This window comes from Phyllobates terribilis, unplaced genomic scaffold (genome assembly GCF_046119375.1).
Source record: "Phyllobates terribilis strain yellow unplaced genomic scaffold, ASM4611937v1 Scaffold_11__3_contigs__length_659146591, whole genome shotgun sequence".
Taxonomy (NCBI): domain Eukaryota; kingdom Metazoa; phylum Chordata; class Amphibia; order Anura; family Dendrobatidae; genus Phyllobates; species Phyllobates terribilis.
In genome coordinates this window covers 378,875,839-378,895,481 of record NW_027362771.1, presented here as the reverse complement: position 1 = coordinate 378,895,481, position 19,643 = coordinate 378,875,839, and the positions used below count along the sequence as shown (strand labels likewise).

The 19,643-nt window shown below is 41.8% G+C and overlaps 1 protein-coding gene and 1 long non-coding RNA gene across 5 annotated transcripts in view; one reads left to right on the top strand and one right to left on the bottom strand.

Annotated features, from left to right (window-relative positions):
* LOC141166353 (uncharacterized) overlaps positions 1–12,573 on the bottom strand; it is a 72,499-nt gene extending 59,926 nt beyond the window's left edge. The window contains exon 1 of the long non-coding RNA XR_012251285.1: positions 12,374–12,573. This is a non-coding gene — a long non-coding RNA (uncharacterized lncRNA). The remainder of the gene's footprint in view (positions 1–12,373) is intronic.
* CHRNA7 (cholinergic receptor nicotinic alpha 7 subunit) overlaps positions 12,268–19,643 on the top strand; it is a 460,420-nt gene continuing 453,044 nt past the window's right edge. The window contains exons 1-2 of one of the 4 annotated variants that reach the window (XM_073652950.1): positions 12,268–12,877; positions 13,136–13,275. In XM_073652950.1, the coding sequence (XP_073509051.1) occupies positions 12,823–12,877; positions 13,136–13,275 (195 nt within the window). In that variant the 5' untranslated portion in view covers positions 12,268–12,822. Of the gene's footprint in view, positions 12,878–13,135; positions 13,276–19,643 lie in introns of those variants that run through there. The other 3 variants (XM_073652949.1, XM_073652951.1, XM_073652952.1) reach the window with 3 other exon arrangements.

The window sequence follows — 19,643 nt, the reverse complement described above, 5'->3', positions numbered from 1 at the left end:
ACATATCATCAGCTCAAACACTCTGCCTAAAGATACAAGTGTAAAACACACACTGATAATGATGTATTTATTTCCATCTAATAGAAGGATATTATTACTCCAGTGCACAATTACATTAGGAGAATGTACTCGATAATGACTCATGCATGCCTAATTTGATAAATTTTAAATAAAACCCAGTATGTAGAATCTAGGCCATTTCAACATTATTGTGACATGTCTTTAAATTAAGAAGCCATAAGTGCCAAATTCTCTTGGACTCGCTTCCTTAAAACCCTTTTTAGTAATAATCCAGCAGATCAGCCTAAGACATCCCCAGGAATCTTTAAAGGATTTTTAGTCCAGCAACATAACAAGCACATACCGTGACTTGAATCCTTTAGATATCAACACTTCCAATTTGCAAGTTTTGTAGTACCATGCTCGTGAATGCTCAGTTGGAAGAATTATTTTGGAATTTTGTGATCGGAGCTTTTTTTTTAATTCTAAAGTTCTTTAGAGTTGATAGAATATGCATGAACCAGGAGGTCCAGGATGAACAGTGATTTAAAGGGGTATTCCCATCTCCTATATCCTATCCCAATTTGTAGTAAGGGTAATAGTAATAATATTAGCAAATACCTCCAATTAGAAATGTAGCATAGTTCTTCTGATTCGCTATGTCACTTACCCCATGTGCAGGGCATTGCAGTAGCTTAGGTATCCATAGTTATAAGCCCTGCATATGGGGTAAGCAACAGAGCGAATCAGGAGAACTATACTACATTTCTAATTGGAAGTATATGCTAATATCATTATTATTGTACCTACACATATTGAGATAGGATCTTGGATATTCTTCCAGATTTTGCAGTACATTGGGCTGAGAACGGTTAGAAAAATGGTAAGAAGGTTATTAATGAAGCTTGTTAATACAACTTGATTAACCTCTTAGGGCTCCAGGAATAGACATTTAAAAGTTAAAGTTCTTAACTTCTGTAAGATGACATCCTGGGCCACTGGGCACATGTCTGCTACAATAATTTCACACAGTCACTCCAAAGTTTTTCTATGGAACCTGACAAGGGTTAATAGCTTCTAGAGGGCATAACATGTTCTAATACCCCATTCTAGGCACATAAGTCTTCTTTATATTTACTGATGGAAATATACTCTGGCAAACATGAATATCTAAACTGGCAGATAGAATTAAATATGTCTAGTTGATTATGTGAAATACGTCAGACAACCATTAGAGGCATTTACAAGATTATGCCTTTTAATCAAATGTAGCAGGGAGAGCGCTCTGAATTTTTAGGTTGCAAGGATCTTTACTGTACAACATGTCATTAATAGGGGAGCACTTCCAGTCTTCTCTAAAGGCTATATAATTATTAATATTGCTCCCTTAAAGGGAATCTGTCGGTGGGGTTTTTGCTACCTCATCTGAAAACAGCACAATGTTGGAAAAAAGACAATGAATCCAACAATGTGTCACTTAGTTTACTGGGTTCAGCCCTTGTGACACAATCAGAGTTTTGTGATGTAGCTGAACTCAGAAAGTTAACCCTGCCCACTCCAGGCTCTCTTTGTCCATTGCTTATCACAGGAGGGGGTGGAGTTGGACGCCTTGGCACGAGTGGCAGCTAGTCATAGCAATGATAATATCCTAGTGATTAAACCTTTACTGTAAGTGGCTTCTGCTTGTCATAATTTCATAAATGAAGGATGACATTAACCCCTTCACCCCCCGGGCCATTTTTTGTCTTTGTCTTTTGCTCCCCTTTTATGAGAGCCATAACGTTTTTATTTTTCCATCAACAAGGCCATATAAGGGCTTATTTTTTGCAGGACGAGTTGTACTTTTGAACGACACTATTGATTTTACCATATAGTGTACTGGAAATCGGGAAAAAAACTCCAAGTGTAGTGAAATTGCAAAAAAAAGTGCAATTCCACAGTTTTTTTTTTACCACGTTCACTATATGGTAAAACAGACCTGTCATTATATTAAAAACTGAATAAAAGGTGAATATACAAGCCCCTCGGAGGAAGCTGATGCGAAACGCGCGTCAGGGGTGGTCCTATGTTCACCCCCGAATCGGTATGCTCTCCCTGTCACTCTTCATCTACTTGTCATGCTGACCCTGCCTGTGTTTTCCACTTTCCCCATGTCAAACATGATATATATATTAGTGCGACATGAAACATTTTGTTGAATACTTGATGCACCTCTCTCTACTGGAATTAGTCTAATACCCTGCCTGTGTATTCCACTTTCCCCTATATGTCAAATATGAGATATATTACTGGGACATTAAATACTTTATTGAATACTTTATACCTCTCTTTAGTAGAATTAGTCAAATACCCTAAGCATCTGGTGTATTTTTGATCCATGATCCATGTTACACAGTTTAAACACTTATTTGCATGCTTTATTCTGATTGATTATATCCACTATGAAAACAGGCTGGCATCCACCTGATGTTAAACTTTGATTTGAAGGGGGAAGACTGTGTAAATTTTTTTGAGTGATTTCTATAGACTCCTATGGGAGAGATGAGGTAGGTACTCAGCTGATATATGATTTACCTCCCCCAACTGATCTGTTAGCGCACGACTGTTGCTTTTATATTCACCTTTTATTCAGTTTGTAATATATGTATGTGTATGTCCATTTGTTGAAATAAAAATTCTTTCTATATTTTGGCATATTGCTTCAGTATTTCTTGTAGGATTTCTATATTATTGTGGAGTGCCTTTTGATTTCCCTTTGTTTAGTTGCTTATAGACCTGCCATTCTTATTCTCTGGGTCATTATGAGTTCGTAGATACCAAACATGTATAGGTTCTTTTTTATTTAAGTGGTGGAAAAAAATCCAAAATTTGATATACAGAAAAAAAGAGTTGCCATTTCCCGAGACCCGTAGCGTCTCCATTTTTGGGGATCTGGGGCCGGGTGAGGGCTTATTTTTTGAACGCCGAGCTGATGATTTATTGATATCATTTTGAGGTAGATCCGATGTTTTGATCACCCATTATTGCATTTTATTGCAGTGTTGCGGCGACCGAAAAACGTAATTCTGGCGTTTTGATTTTTTTTCTCGTTACGCCGTTTACCGATCGAATTAATTGTTTTTATAAATTGATAGATTGGGCAATTCTGAATGCGATGCTACCAAATATGTGTTTTTTTTCTATTGCTTTGAATGGGGCGAAAGGGGAGATTTAAACTTTTATATCTTTTTAATATTTTTTAAAAACATTTTTTTTACTTTTTTGCTTGCTTCAGTAGTCTCCATGGGAGATTAGAAGCTGCGATGTTCTGATCGCCTGTGTGTAGCAGAAATGTTCTCTTGCTATGAGCGTTGACTGCTAGGCGCCGCTCATAGCCTCCTGGCAATGACAACCGCAGAGGTCTCCTGCAGACCCCGGGTTGTCATGCCAACCCATCGGCGACCCGCGGTCATGTGATGGATGGGACTTATGACATCCTTCTGCTGCGGCCAGGTGGATCGCGATTAGGGGCACATGACAGCTGATGAGATCGGCTGTCATGTCCCGGAAAGGTGCGGGCTCATCGCCGGAGCCCGCACTGAAGGAGAGACATGACAAGTATGGCACATGTCGAAAAGGGGTTAAGTTGGTACTTGCCTGCTTTGATTGTTTTTGTGGAACACTTTTCCTGGCATTATAGTTTAATGAAGAAACTCTGCAAATGGTTGTGATTTTGGGGCCCTATGCCTCCAATATTTATATGTGAAACCCTGCAGACAGTATCACGTATTTGGTTGGATTCAGATGGCCATACTAAAACTAGTATGTGTGCTCATCCACATTTCAGACTAGTACAAGAACTGCTTGTTACTTACATGCACTAGTCTGGTCCATAAGTATGACAAAAGCAGTGCATGCTGCCATTTCTTTCCACGTAGTAGGCTAATCCGTATGGAATATCACTCAGCCAAGTACACTAGCACATTGGCTGTGATGGATCTATGTGCTCTCCATGTGTGCTTCTTGGCTCACAAGTCTGTATAGTTCGCTGGTCTCAACTAGTGTTGAGCCACCCCCGTAGAGTTCGGGTTCGGTTCGGTTCGTCGAACACCGGGATGTTCGAGGAACTGTTCGTCGAACTGTTCGTCGAACACCTTAGAACACCGTCGAACACCGTTAAAACCAATGGCAGGCAAACAAAAACACATAGAAACACATAGAAAACACCTGCAAAGGTGTCCAAAAGCTGACAAACTGCTCAGAAGACACTCTCTTTAAAAAAGCCGGCCGGCAAATTCAGCAGCGGCATACACCGGTACCCGACAATTTAGACAAGAAGGAATAGAGCCTCACACATAGATTAGATAGATAGAAACATGTCAGTCACACATAAAAGAAGCACAGTGACAGTGTTGGTTACTGCACTTGTCATTTAGTGTAAAGGATTTATTAAAAAAAATATTAGTGTTTTCATGCACCGTCTCTTTAAAAAAGCCGGCCGGCAATTCAGCATCTGTACCCGACAATTTAGAACAGAAAGAATAGAGCTTCACACATAGATTAGATAGATAGAAATATGTCAGTCACATATATAATAAGTACAGTGATAGTGTTGCTTACTGTACTTGTCATTTAGTGTAAAGGATTTATTTAAAAAAATAATAGTGTTTTCATGCACTGTCTCTTTAAAAAAGCCGGCCGGCAATTCAGCAGCGGTACCCGACAATTTAGAACAGAAAGATAGAGCATCACACATAGATTAGATAGATAGAAACATGTCAGTCACATATATATGAAGTACAGTGATAGTGTTGGTTACTGTACTTGTCATTTAGTATTAAAATAAAGGATTTATTATTAAAAAAATTGGCGTGGGGTTCCCCTTAATTTTAGGCTCTAGCGGAGGTTAAGCAGACGGCTGGGGCAGATGTTTGAAGCCTGGGAAGGGGGTAAAACCCATGGAGCTTCCCAGGCTACTAATATCAGCCCCCAGCTGAATACATAGCCTTTACTAGCTATTAAAATGGGGGACCCCCCCAAAAAAATGACGTGGGGTCCCCCCTAATTTAATAGCTAGCAAAGGCTAGGCAGACAGCTGGGGGCTGATATTAATAGCCCAGGAAGGGAGCCATGAATATTGGCGCCCTCCCAGGCTAGAAACACCAGCCGTCAGCCGCCCCAGAAATGCGCATTCATAGGATGCGCCAATTCTGGCACTTAGCCTCGCTCTTCCACGCTGCCCTGGTGCGGTGGCAGGGGGTAATAGGGTTGGGGTTGATGTCAGCTTATAATGCCAGCTGACATCAAGCCCAGGTTAGTAATGGAGAGGCGTCTATAAGACACTCCCATTACTAACCCCATAGTCAAAGTTAAAAAAAACACAAACACCCAGAATAAAGTCCTTTAATTGAAATAAAGACACAATCCTTTATTGTTCTAAATTAAACCATACTTACCATCACGCCCATTCCAGCTGAAGCCAACGATCTCCTGCAATAAAAGAAAAATAATAAAGCAACCTCATCCTTACCTTTCCATGGTTCCCACGACAGCTTCAGCTCTGCTACATCGAGATGACAGGCTGGACCGCAGCAGAACGCTGCCATCCAGCCTGTCATCCCGCAGACACTGAGAAGCGCAGGCTTGCTTGCGCTGCTCAGCGTCTCTCTGTGACGACATCCAGATGAGCCGAGTTCATGTCCAATGAACTCGGCTCACCTCATGCACGTCACTGACAGCGTGGGAAAATTCTCACGCTGAAGCGCTGATTGCAGGAGAATTTTCCCACGCTGTCAGTGACGTGCAGGAGGTGAGCTGAGTTCATTGGACATGAGCTCACCTCATGCACATCACTGACAGCGTGGGAGAATTCTCCTGCACTCAGCACTTCAGCGTGAGAATTTTCCCACGCTGTCAGTGACGTGCATGAGGTGAGCCGAGTTCATTGGACATGACCTCGGCTCATCTGGATGCCGTCACAGCGAGACAGTGAGGAGCGCAAGCATGCCTGCGCTTCTCAGTGTCTGCGGGATGACAGACTGGATGGCAGCGTTCTGCTGCGGTCCAGCCAGTCATCTCGATGTAGCAGAGCTGAAGCTGTCGTGGGAATCATGGAAAGGTAAGGATGAGGTTGGTTTATTATTTTTCTTTTATTGCAGGAGATCGTTGGCTTCAGCTGGAATGGGTGTGATGGTAAGTATGGTTTAATTTAGAACAATAAAGAATTGTGTCTTTATTTCAATTAAAGGACTTTATTCTGGGTGTTGTGTTTTTTTTAAATACTTTACTAGAAATTCATGGCGGTCATGTCTAATACTGGCGTGACCCCATGAATTTTGGGCTTGGGGCCAGCTGATAATACCAAGCTGGCCCTAACCCCTTTATTACCCAGTGAGCCACCGCACCAGGGCCCTGGATGAGTTGGGTACAGCGCCAGAAGATGGCGCTTCTATGAACGCGCCATTTTCCGGGGTGGCTGCGGACTGCAATTTGTAGCGGGGGGGGGCCCAGAAAGCTTGGGCCTCCCTGCGCTGCAGATTCCAGCCCCCAGCTGCCTAGTTGTACCTGGCTGGACACAAAAATAGGGCGAAGCCCCACGTACTTTTTTTTTAATTATTTCATGAAATTCATGAAATAATTAAGAAAAAAAGGCCTTCCCTATATTGTTGTGTCCGGCCAGGTACAAATAGGCAGCTGGTGGTTGGGGGCAGCCCGTTCCTGCCTGCTGTACCTGGCTGGACACAAATATAGTGCGAAGCCCCACTTCAATTTTTTTTAATTATTTCATGAAATTCATGAAATAATTAAGAAAAAAAGGGCTTCCCTATATTGTTGTGTCCGGCCAGGTACAAATAGGCAGCTGGTGGACCCCAACCACCAGCTGCCTATTTGTACCTGGCCGGACACAACAATATAGGGAAGCCCTTTTTTTCTTAATTATTTCATGAAATAATTTAAAGAAAATTGACGTGGGGCTTCGCCCTGTTTTTGTGTCCAGCCAGGTACAACTAGGCAGCTGGGGGCTGGAATCCGCAGCGCAGGGAGGCCCAAGCTTTCTGGGCCACCCCCGCTGCAAATTGCAGTCCGCAGCCACCCCGGAAAATGGCGCGTTCATAGAAGCGCCATCTTCTGGCGCTGTACCCAACTCATCCAGGGCCCTGATGCGGTGGCTCACTGGGTAATAAAGGGGTTAGGGCCAGCTTGGCATTATCAGCTGGCCCTAAGCCCGAAATTCATGGGGTCACGCCAATATTAGACATGACCACCATGAATTTCTAGTAAAGTATTTAAAAAAAACACAACACCCAGAAAAAAGTCCTTTAATTGAAATAAACACACAATTCTTTATTGTTCTAAATTAAACCATACTTACCATCACGCCCATTCCAGCTGAAGCCAACGATCTCCTGAAATAAAAGAAAAATAATAAAGCAACATCATCCTTACCTTTCCATGGTTCCCATGACAGCTTCAGCTCTGCTACATCGAGATGACAGGCTGGACCGCAGCAGAACGCTGCCATCCAGCCTGTCATCCCGCAGACACTGAGAAGCGCAGGCTTGCTTGCGCTCCACAGTGTCTCTCTGTGAGGGCATCCAGATGAGCCGAGTTAATGTCCAATGAACTCGGCTCACCTCATGCACGTCACTGACAGCGTGGGAAAATTCTCCTGCACTCAGCGCTTCAGCGTGGGAGAATTCTCACACTGAAGCGCTGAGTGCAGGAGAATTCTCCCACGCTGTCAGTGACGTGCAGGAGGTGAGCTGAGTTCATTGGACATGAGCTCACCTTATGCACGTCACTGACAGCGTGGGAAAATTCTCCTGCACTCAGCGCTTCAGCGTGGGAGAATTCTCACGCTGAAGCGCTGAGTGCAGGAGAATTCTCCCACGCTGTCAGTGACGTGCAGGAGGTGAGCTGAGTTCATTGGACATGAGCTCACCTTATGCACGTCACTGACAGCGTGGGAGAATTCTCCTGCACTCACCGCTTCAGCGTGAGAATTTTCCCACGCTGTCAGTGACGTGCATGAGGTGAGCCGAGTTCATTGGACATGAACTCGGCTCATCTGGATGTCGTCACAGAGAGACGCTGAGCAGCGCAAGCAAGCCTGCGCTTCTCAGTGTCTGCGGGATGACAGGCTGGATGGCAGCGTTCTGCTGCGGTCCAGCCTGTCATCTCGATGTAGCAGAGCTGAAGCTGTCGTGGGAACCATGGAAAGGTAAGGATGAGGTTGCTTTATTATTTTTCTTTTATTGCAGGAGATCGTTGGCTTCAGCTGGAATGGGCGTGACGGTAAGTATGGTTTAATTTAGAACAATAAAGGATTGTGTCTTTATTTCAATTAAAGGACTTTATTCTGGGTGTTTGTGTTTTTTTTAACTTTGACTATGGGGTTAGTAATGGGGGTGTCTTATAGACGCCTCTCCATTACTAACCTGGGCTTGATGTCAGCTGGCATTATAAGCTGACATCAACCCCAACCCTATTACCCCCTGCCACCGCACCAGGGCAGCGTGGAAGAGCGAGGCTAAGTGCCAGAATTGGCGCATCCTATGAATGCGCCATTTCTGGGGCGGCTGACGGCTGGTGTTTCTAGCCTGGGAGGGGGCCAATATTCATGGCTCCCTTCCTGGGCTATTAATATCAGCCCCCAGCTGTCTGCCTAGCCTTTGCTAGCTATTAAATTAGGGGGGACCCCACGTCATTTTTTTTGGGGGGTCCCCCATTTTAATAGCTAGTAAAGGCTATGTATTCAGCTGGGGGCTGATATTAGTAGCCTGGGAAGCTCCGTGGGTATTACCCCCTTCCCAGGCTTCAAACATCTGCCCCAGCCGTCTGCTTAACCTCCGCTAGAGCCTAAAATTAAGGGGAACCCCACTCCAATTTTTTTAATAATAAATCCTTTATTTTAATACTAAATGACAAGTACAGTAACCAACACTATCACTGTACTTCATATATATGTGACTGACATGTTTCTATCTATCTAATCTATGTGTGAAGCTCTGTTCTGTTATAAATTGTCGGGTACCGCTGCTGAATTGCCGGCCGGCTTTTTTAAAGAGACGGTGCATGAAAACACTATTATTTTTTTTGATAAATCCTTTACGCTAAATGACAAGTACAGTAAGCAGCACTTTCACTGTACTTCGTATATATGTGGCTGACATGTTTATATCTATCTAATCTATGTGTGAAGCTCTATTCTTTCGGTTCTAAATTGTCGGGTACAGGTGTATGCCGCTGCTGAATTGCCGGCTTTTCATGTTTCACTGTTGGCACTGTTCCCATCGATTTGGGCAATCACTGTAATGCCACAACCACCATGGCTGTGGCATTACAGTGAGTGGCAGACAATCCCTGCATGATTGGTGCTCTAAATAGCGCCAGACATGCAGGACACGCTTTTGGTGCACGAACAGTTATCGAACATAACCTCGAACAGCCGAATTTTTTGCAAATCGTTCGGGTTCGTCGAACAACTCGAACACCGCCCAAAACAGCTCGAATTTGAGATTGGCGAACAGTTCTAGTCGAACACCGCTCATCTCTAGTCTCAACAACTATGTCTGGATAAAAAGTAGAAAAGGTAGTACTCCAATATATTAAACAAGATGTGTTAGTTCATCCTTATTCACAGGTATGATGCTTCAGCTACTCCCTATTTTAAATATAGAACTGTTCAAAATATATAACTGTGATAAAACCCTTTACAGATATTTTATTATATATTTCATTAAGGGAACAGGTCCTCATCCGCTCAGTAACTTAATAAAAAAATCTATGGGTCTGAACAACACAAGCAGCATTTGCTGAATGTCCAAGAATGATACTATTTTAAACTCCACAACTTCAAGGAGTTTCAGATTTCCCCAACTTGCCCTTTGGGGGCTATCAGTGGAATATAGACGCTGTTTGTGACAGACTGCGCATTGTTGCTTCAATGCTTATACAGGCTGATGCAGTGTAAAAACAGCATCACAGGTCATGATGGCCTCTGTCAGGAGCATATTGATTGAAAGTAAATGAGATGCTATAAACTGCACATGAGCTACATTGTGTTGAGAAATTTCAAAAGATTTGTCGCTAGTTTTTGCATTTTTAGAACTAATTGTGCACATGAAATAATATTACTTTATTAACATCTATTAATCATTGCATTCACATTAGCAGTAATATTAGTTAGCAATATTAACATCTGCTAATAGAGATGTGTGAATATTTTAAAATTTAAATTTGCTCTCTTAGGCAAATTTTTCTCACAAATTTGATTCATAGTCAATCAATTTGAATTGAATTGCAAGGGCTGCAAAGCCTCCAGTTGCCCTACATTGTGTCAGCAGTGATGCACACTGCTCTCCCGGGTTGTCTAATGCTGGGAGGAGTAATGACATACTGCTCTCCACTCCTCTCAGAGTTAGACAACCCGGGAGAGCAGTGCGCGCGTCACTGCTGACATGATCATCTGCTGCTGACTGTCGCTCACTATGTGTAAGTATAAGGAACAGAACACTGTTGCGTCCTGATGGCTTTTTATATCACCGCTCGTCCTAGAGTTAGGCAATCCGGGAAAGCGTTAGGTATAGGCAACGCTGGCTCATGTGTCTTATGTTTATTTTGCCAGCAGGTGTCAATGGCTGGGCCCTCCGGTGAATTTTTCGATGGGCCAGTTCGACCCTTCTCCAAAGTAAGTGGAATTGTGTATTATGAAGAGCTATTGAACGACAAAGGGCCATATTAAGTTCTTGCATAGGGCCCTCTTCAGTCTGTGTCCACCAGTGGTTCATATGCTGTATGTATGCTAGCCATTGGACATAAAGGCAGCAGACTGTAACCTGTGAGATGTGAGATTCCAGCTGTTGTAGCACTACATCTCCTAGCATGTTCTCCAGGTGCAATTCTCTGCACTTAGGGCGATTTCACACGTCCGGATACCGGAAAAGCCCATACCGGAGATATCCGTGTCTGTGTGTCTGTGTGTGGCAGCCGTGTGCCGCCCGTGTCCCGCATCAGGAGCACACGTACCAGAGCTTGGGAATCATTGTACAGTTAGCTCTGTTCCCAGGCGCCAGGTGCTGAACGCTGCCCTCATCATGGTTTCCTGCCGGCGCTGTGATCAGCACCAGCAGGGACAATGATGAAAGTAGTAGTAGTCTGCTCCTGCAGTGTCGGACTGTAAAACTAAGAATAAAATAAAAAATCCTTATACTCACTTAAGTGCTCCCCGCTGTAATCCATGCGACCGATCACGCCGAGGAGCCAGGGAGAATGACTCCTGCAGCGAGCGGCCTCAGTGAGTGACAGAACACCGCTCGCTGAGCGCAGCTCCAGGGCCGCTCGCTGCAGGAGTCATTCTCCCCAGCTCCTCTGCTGAGCAGTTACATGGATTACAGCGGGGGACACTTAGGCAGGTGAGTGTATGGATTTTTTTATTTTATTCTTATTTTTACAGTCAGACACTGCAGGAGCAGAATACTACTCTCATCATGGTCCCTTGCTGGTGCTGATCGTAGCACCAGCAGGGAACAATGATGAGGGCAGTGTTCACCACCCCGTGCTTGGGAACAGCACTAACTGTACCGCTGATTCCCATGCACCAGTACGCGTCACACAAATGGCATCCATGTGCGGTACATGTTTACATGGACCCATTAAATTTAATGAGTTTGTGTGATCTATGCTGTCGTCCAAAAACGGACATGTTAGCGTGTTTTGCCCATGGACGCACGGTCCGTGGAAACACACTGACATGTGCGCAGGCCAATTCCTTTGAATGAATCTACGTGTTTCAGTGTCTCTGGGAAAACATGTGGAAACTGTCACCACACGTCCCGGAAATACTGACGTGTGAAGGAACCCTAAGACAAAGCATGCAATGTCACGTTGGCCAGCACTTCATTGCAGCTGTATTGGTTACACATGGCTCTGGACGGTGCAGGATGGAGGATGTGGCACAATTGCTAATAGAAATATGGGTTGTTTTGATAATATTTAGACATGTCCTAATAAAATATTATACACCAGAGTAACTCTTTAAAGTCTTCTGCAGTCTCCTAGTTTATTCATTGTAAAAAGAGTATTACAATGACATGGAATTGACAGTCATGCAATTCTTCATTATAATAATCACATTAGCTCTTAAGGTGGAGCTGTACTTTAATTGGCCCAAAAAACCTAATACCTGGCAGCTCCTTAGTGTATGTATACACTAGTATCCCACCCACTGCATTGAAATTCTAGTTACCATGCAGTGGTTATCAAATCTATTTCACTACTTATGACACCGTACTAAAAATACCATCGCGGAGGGCGCAGATGTTCATACTCAGGTATACGCTGCTACTGAATGTGCCTTAGTGGCATGCTCAGCAGTGGATGGGTTAATACTCACGCCAGATCTGGGCTGCTGCTCTGCCTCCTCCTCGCCAGCTATAAAATACAATGCAATGAACAGAGCTCAGACTGAGACAGGATCAGAAGTCACAAGCTTCACGTGGAGCCCATCTGAATGGAGCCATTGCTTTTCTGACAAGTGACAGCACTAAGCTCAGGGGGAGTGATCAGAGGCAGCTGGGAACTACTGGGATCCCCCCCAATAACATAGACGCAATGCATGCTTAAATATGAAGACAATCCCTGGCTTCCCATCATCAGTGAAGTCTCACACACAGGGACTGTGATACTTTAGTAGTCACCACCTCCATTGCCTGAGCCTGGATGCAGCCAGAGAGCTGATCTTCTGCATTCATCAGCATCCAGGACTCCGTTTATTGTCATCAAATCATAAACTTTTCCCCCTCTGCTGGGAATCTGAAGACCTCCTTTTCTTGATCTCATAAAATGGGAGCTGGGGAGATCCAATTGTGGATGATCATATCAATCTGCTTGATCCATGGTAAATAGATTTCACTATTACTCTGCATTCCCCCCTATCCTATAACACCCCATTCTCTATAAGTCCAAGGCCATGCACATGATGAGCTGATCCCTGTACAAGCCTCCCTCTCTCACTTTGTCTCTCTCTCCCATCTCTCCCTTTCACTTTCCCTCTATACTGTGTATGTCAGTAGAATGTGCTGCTGTGCTGTCCATGGTACTGTACATTGCCTCCCTGGATGAGTAGTGCTGATCATGCTCTTCTCTTGGTTTGAAGTGTCCCTGCAAGGAGAATACCAGAGAAAGCTCTACAGGGAATTACTGAAGAATTATAATCCTTTAGAGAGGCCAGTGGCTAATGACTCCCATCCACTCACTGTCTACTTTGGGATGAATCTGATGCAGATCATGGATGTGGTAAGTGTTACAGAATATATTGTGCCTGTGTATTCTTCTCAATCTGCTGTGCTGGAATAGGTGCAATACTCATTTCTGGGGTCGGGTGAGGATAACATAGCTGATAATGATAGTGATTACCTAACACAGCTCTTCTATATCGTAGAATAATATGAAGTTAATAGATGTACACATCTTTTCTTCAGGGTTATACTTTATGCTAACTTTGTATCAGTTTTTTAAGATCACCTTGGACCTCTATCCCCTTGGACTTCTATGGGGAGTATAATAATTTTTAGGTGTGAATTATACAGAAGTCTCACCACTACTTGAGTTCCTCTACACTTCTCTCATACCCAGGTGACACCTAACCCTACACCTAATATATACTAACATATAATGTACAGTAGGTTTGTATGGCTAGAAAAGTTAATTGTGTTAAGCACATTTATTTTGTGCTTTATTTTCCACTGTTTTGTCACATAGACAAATTTCTTTCCAAAATGGTATATTTCGTTACCCTAATAACACCAACGGAGTGGGTATGATCCAAGGGCTATACGTTAGACTGCGCTGTATCTTTAGTATAGTAGTTTTCCCGGAAGAGATTATTTGACAAGACCAAAAAAGAGTTTCTTGAAGTCAATGAGCAAATATGTCTACTAAGGGCATGAGTACAAGTTTAGTATTTGCAACAGATTTTTCAGCTGCAGAAACCAGGGTAATGGCAGGAAAATCACTGCATAAAATAAGCTCCCCCCAACATTTTTGTATGTTTTTTGATGCATTTTTACTTTCTTCCCCCCCCCCCCGTTCATTTGAATGGGTAAAAACGCTGCAAGAAGAATTGACATGCAGTAGATCTGCAAAATAAAAAAACTCCTTCAATTCTGCAAGGAAAAAAAAAGCAGCACGTGCGTGAGATTTCAGAAATGTCATTCACTCTGCTGATATTGTAAAATGCTGGGTTTTTTTCTGCTGGAAAAACGCAGCAAAAGCGCAATGTGTGAACAAGCACTTAGGATGCATTGTTCATGCCATGAGTCCAATGTAATAAGCACTGGTCAAAAGCATTAAGCATCAGAATATTTCTTTTGGCTTTATGGTCATTACACGACAACAGAGTAAAGACTAGGTAGAGTGATTTTTTTTTTTTACAAAAGTTTCTCTGGATACAAAACTCATTGTCATAGCAACTTGCATCTTTGGGACAGAACATCATTGAAGAACATTTTCCTTAAATTCTTCACAGGAGTGTTCTTATGTTCTAAAGGGATGGCATATTGGTGAGGGTCTGACACCCCCAGATCCAGGAATGGCTCCTGCACATTCTCTTTGTACACTTTGCTCCATCCATCTGCTGGGCAGTGGGAAGTATAGTTACCTATACATACAGTAAATTGTTGGCGCCACCATGCGGAAAAGGGGCCACAGCACTAACTTAGGGCTCCGGAGGTCGCACCCCCACCAGTTATGAAGGAATTGCATATCACTTTACCCCTCACATGCACTACTTCTTGTGTAATACTTCTAGGTATTGTTATCCAAATTAACAAATAACTTGCTTAATGCGAAAGGTAAAATAATCTGAATGGACTTGTTTTTGCAACTTGTGCATAGGTTTCATTCAGATGAATGGGGCAGCTGCCGAAATTTCTGCATTAAATCTTCTGCATGTGAACAAAGCTTTAGTCTCTCCTCGTGCTAGTTTTGTGAAAAGGTAATTGGTGTTGCAGCTGGATATTATAGATACATGAGCTTGTGAAGTGTCACAAGTAATTGTGTAAAACTCTTTATTAGCATAATAAGTAATATTAATTCTGTTATTTGTATTCATTTTTGCTGTTTTATCCCCTTTGCACTATTAGTATTTTCCCCATACTTCTAACAGCAAAGTAAATATGAATAATTTGACGTGCTCGGTTTGTTGCCATGCTATTGGTAATGACGTACATTAATATTTGCTACTTTATTGCTGGTTGTTTGGAAGTCTGTATGACAAGTCTGGCTTATTATACATGGATGCAAATAACTAGAAGATGATGTGTATGTAGTAATTATGGGACTACTGTGTTTTTCTTAAGAAAGAAAGAAAAATGTTAGCATTCAGGGCCAATAGCACAAATTAATGATTACTAATACAGTCTCATGTTTCTAACATACTGACATTCATTATTTGCTTTGGCTACTAATTATTGGTTTTCATTTATTTTCTCCATGTTCTGATGTAAAATTCTGCTGTGCAGAATGATATGTGTCTGCTTTTTAGTGATAGAAATTGAAATAAGAAATAAGTGTATGTATGAAATGCCGACTTTTAAATTAAAGACCTACTATTCTGCTGGATAAATGGTGATAGAAGGAGACTGTGGTTTCAATATAGTGTAGAAACCAAAAAAGTGTAGCAGCACACACTGTCCACTAATGTGTATGCAAACATTGAATATGTGAATGATAACTGCATTATTGCCAAACAGAATATACTTTTAAAAAGAAGGTGCTTCTCATTGATTGGCCCATTTGTCTGTTCCCACCAGTCATGACAAGGTGACCTTTCTCTGGAGGGACCATAACAATTTCTATCAGATATACCTTTTGCTGGCCAAATGCCTACGCATTTAAAGGTGTTGTCCCAAGAACAAAGTACATTTTAATCAATAGATCTTGGAATAATAAGTTCCACAATTGGATGTGTTAAAAAAAATGTTCTTGTCCTGCAATAATCTTATAAATGTGCCCCTGCTGTGTACTGTGTAATGGCTGTGTCTGACCGCGCAGGAACATGGTCTGATCATACCACATCTCCTGGGCAGGGGAGGAAGCAAAAGAGTATACAGACATTACAGTAGGGGATCACAGCTGATTTTTTTTGTGAGGTAAAACATTGTTTAAAAACAGGCAGTGAAATGTTTTACCTCACAAGAAAGAATCAGCTGTGATCCCCTGCTGTAATGTCTGTATACTCTTTTGCTTCCTCCCCTGCCCAGGAGCTGTGGTATGATCAGACCATGTTACTGCATGGTCAGACACAGCCATTACACAGTACACAGCAGGGGCACATTTATAAGATTATCTCAGCACAGGATGCATATAGCTGGTGACTGCGAATGGAAGTTGGAGGTATGATCTGATATTTGATACTTCCAAGTATGAGGATGAAAGCACTTTAACCACTTACTTGTCTTTGAAACAAACCATAAGATTTATATAGAAAAAAAAAGAAAAATCTAATGTAATGATAGGTTTCCAACAGATATAATGAGTGAAGTGTTTAGTTATCTCTGGCAGTCCCATGAGTGAATGGTGTGGCGGTTGGGCATGTGCTCTGCCACTCAGCAGTTAAAAGTTCCCTGTTTTGGTGATTACTGGGAGTCTCAATGATCAAACCAATATCAGTCGAGAAGTTATCACCGCTCCTCCACATAATATTGTACTAAACAGCTGTGTTTCTTTGCTGCAAACTAATACTAAATACAATCTTGAGTCTATCACGAAAACGTTTGTTCATAAGTGTCAATTGTGCTGCAGAACAAAGACCTCAACAATAAAAATGATACGTTTGACACATTATGCATAAATAATTTTTTAATGGATATTTTTTACATTTAAAGGGAATCTGTTATATAAAATGACGCTATTAACCTGTAGGTATGGGGTTAATCTTCAGTTTATTAGCATTCTGACACCGTGCAGTGCTGGCACTGAGAGCCCTGCTGCCAGGAGAAAATTAACTATATTCCCCCGGTAGTGTTCAGCTTCCAATCATGGGGGCGGTGCAGGTTCAGTCACCGCTCTGTGCATAAAGAGCTGCAGCTGTAACCGTGCCCCCAACACTGATTGACAGTGGGCTCAGCATTAGTTCATTTCAGTTCATTATCCGACAGCGGGACTCTCAGTGCTGGTGCTGCACAGAAATTATATCATATCCCAACCAGTGGTGAACACAGACGAAAGAGGGCCATTGTGTGCAAGAACGGTATATGGGCCCCTCTTTGTGTCTGTGACAGGACCTGCTTACTGATTTGAAGGTGAAATTGGGCCCCCTTACTCTTGGGCCCCTGTGTGGCTGCACACGTTCAACCAATGATATGTCCGCCCCTGATCCCAACCCTAATTCTGATGAATCTACCACATGATGGAAGTATAGATTAATTCCCCCTGTATTGTGATGCATACTGTATAATTCTAGTGTTCTATTGATGGCAAGAAATCTGTGAGTCTATTCCACATATGTTGAATCCTAGAATTACATTGTTCAACAATGTGTAGTGGAGCTAAGGGCAAAGCTGCATCGTGCATTTTTTACTTAGTTTTAATTAGTCTAAAGGTATGTGCACACTGCCTTTTTTTCTTCAGATTCCACATGAATATGTGCACAGCAATGTAAAAACGAGTTGCTGTGCACATGTCTCCTCTTTTGTCACTTCCTTTAACTGCTTCAGGCTTCAAAAGCTGTGCAGCAGATAAAAGAAGTGATCGATGCACTCTTGTGGTAGCTTCCGCTTGGAAGCCAACTTTATTTTATATATAGAATATTAAAAAAGACACCAGCGGCAGAGTCGCCGTAAAAGCTGTCCAAAAAGGTATCAAAAAAGATGCTTCAAGTAAAACAATGCGATGTACGCATACCCTAAAACTGCATGGAGTTTTTGCATACACAGGTGTGGTTTTGACTAATAATTGTTTAGTGGGATCATTACCAAAGATCAATTTATTCAATGTTGATTACCTTTACTGATACTCCTGGTAAGCAACATGCAGTATCAGCTGGCTAACTTCTGCACACTGTTAAAAAAGTATGGTGAGGACAGGGATAAATATGACAAAAGTCACAAAATTTGGGTGCAACTAAGAAGCTATGTCCACAAGTAGCATTTTTGCTGCATTTTTTTCTTCAGCCAAAACCTATTCTCTTGGACGTAAAAATGCTGTGTTCAAAACGCCAATTTTTCACCGTTTTTGTAGCATTTTTGTCACTTTTTTTGTGCACCATTTTTTCGGTGTGGATTACGTGTGCTTTGTCTACAGTACATGTTTAATAAAGTTAGTTTTATTCAGCAAAAACGCTTAAAAATGCTGCGAAAATGCAGCAAAAAACGCTGTTGCGTTTTTTTCTGTATTTTTTCTTATGTTTGCATTGTGAAAAAATGCTGCCAAAACTATGAAAGAATTGACATGCTACAGATTTAAAGAACGCTGCAGTTCTCAAATGAGTTAGGAAAAAAAACAAGTGTGTGTTTGAGATTTCTGAAATCTCATAGCTTTTGCTAATACTGTAAAAAACAGCTCTTAATTTGAATAAAAAAACGCAGCAAAAATGCTGCATCAGAACATAGCCTTACAGACAATTTTGTGCGTTTCAAATATTTTCACACGGAATTTTGGCAAAAATTGTTTAATGATTTGGCCTCTAGGGCCACGTTCAAACATTCAGAATTTAGTCAGTTTTTTACCTCTATATTTGTAAGCCAAAACCAGGAGTGGAACAATCAGAGGAAAAGTATAATAGAAACACGTCACCACTTCTCCATTTTTCTCCCACTCCTGGTTTTGGCTTATAAATACTGATGTAAAATACTGACCAAATACTGAATGTGAGAACGTGGCCTTAGAGTATATTTCCATGAGTCATTTTTATCAGCAGCAAGAACTGTAAACTGTTGATGCGATTAGTTTTTTGCTATTCTCACATTTAATTTAATTTACGTGTTTCACATTCAAAAGCAACAAAAACTGTTCAACAAACAACAAAAGTTTGTGATATCAGTACACAAGGTTGTTGTCCTATTTTTTCTCATTGCTGAAGAAGAGGACAAAATTGATTCATATAAATGCACCGTTAGTTCTCATGCATTCCTTATTTTTTGGATGATTTCACAAATAATCTCTTAGTGAGTCGCTCTTTTTCTATTTAGATAGAGTTTGAGTGCACAGAATAAAACCTTATCAACTATAAATTAGGAAGGCAGCAATTTTTTTTTCTTTAGGATCCAAATCAGAGCTGATTTTTGGGGCTATATATTCCAACTTTGAAAAGTGTACCAGTTAGAAAGCAATAAAACTAAGATGTAATAAGCTTTGGAGTTGTCCTACCAAACTCTTTGTACAGTGCAGGATAATATGTATAGTCCATGTAGTATAGACTGCTGAAATCACAGCAGGCACAGTCTGTCATTAAACGACCTATGTGTACTAGTAGTGCTGCATGGATGATTTAAATCAGTGATTCTCAAACTCCAGTCCTCACTGCCCCCCCAACAGATCATGTTTTCAGGATTCTCTTAATATTAGACAGGTGTGAGAACTTGTGACAATTACTGATACCTTTATAGTAATTCCATCACCTGTGCAAAACTAGGGAAATATTGAAAACATAACCTGTTGGGGGA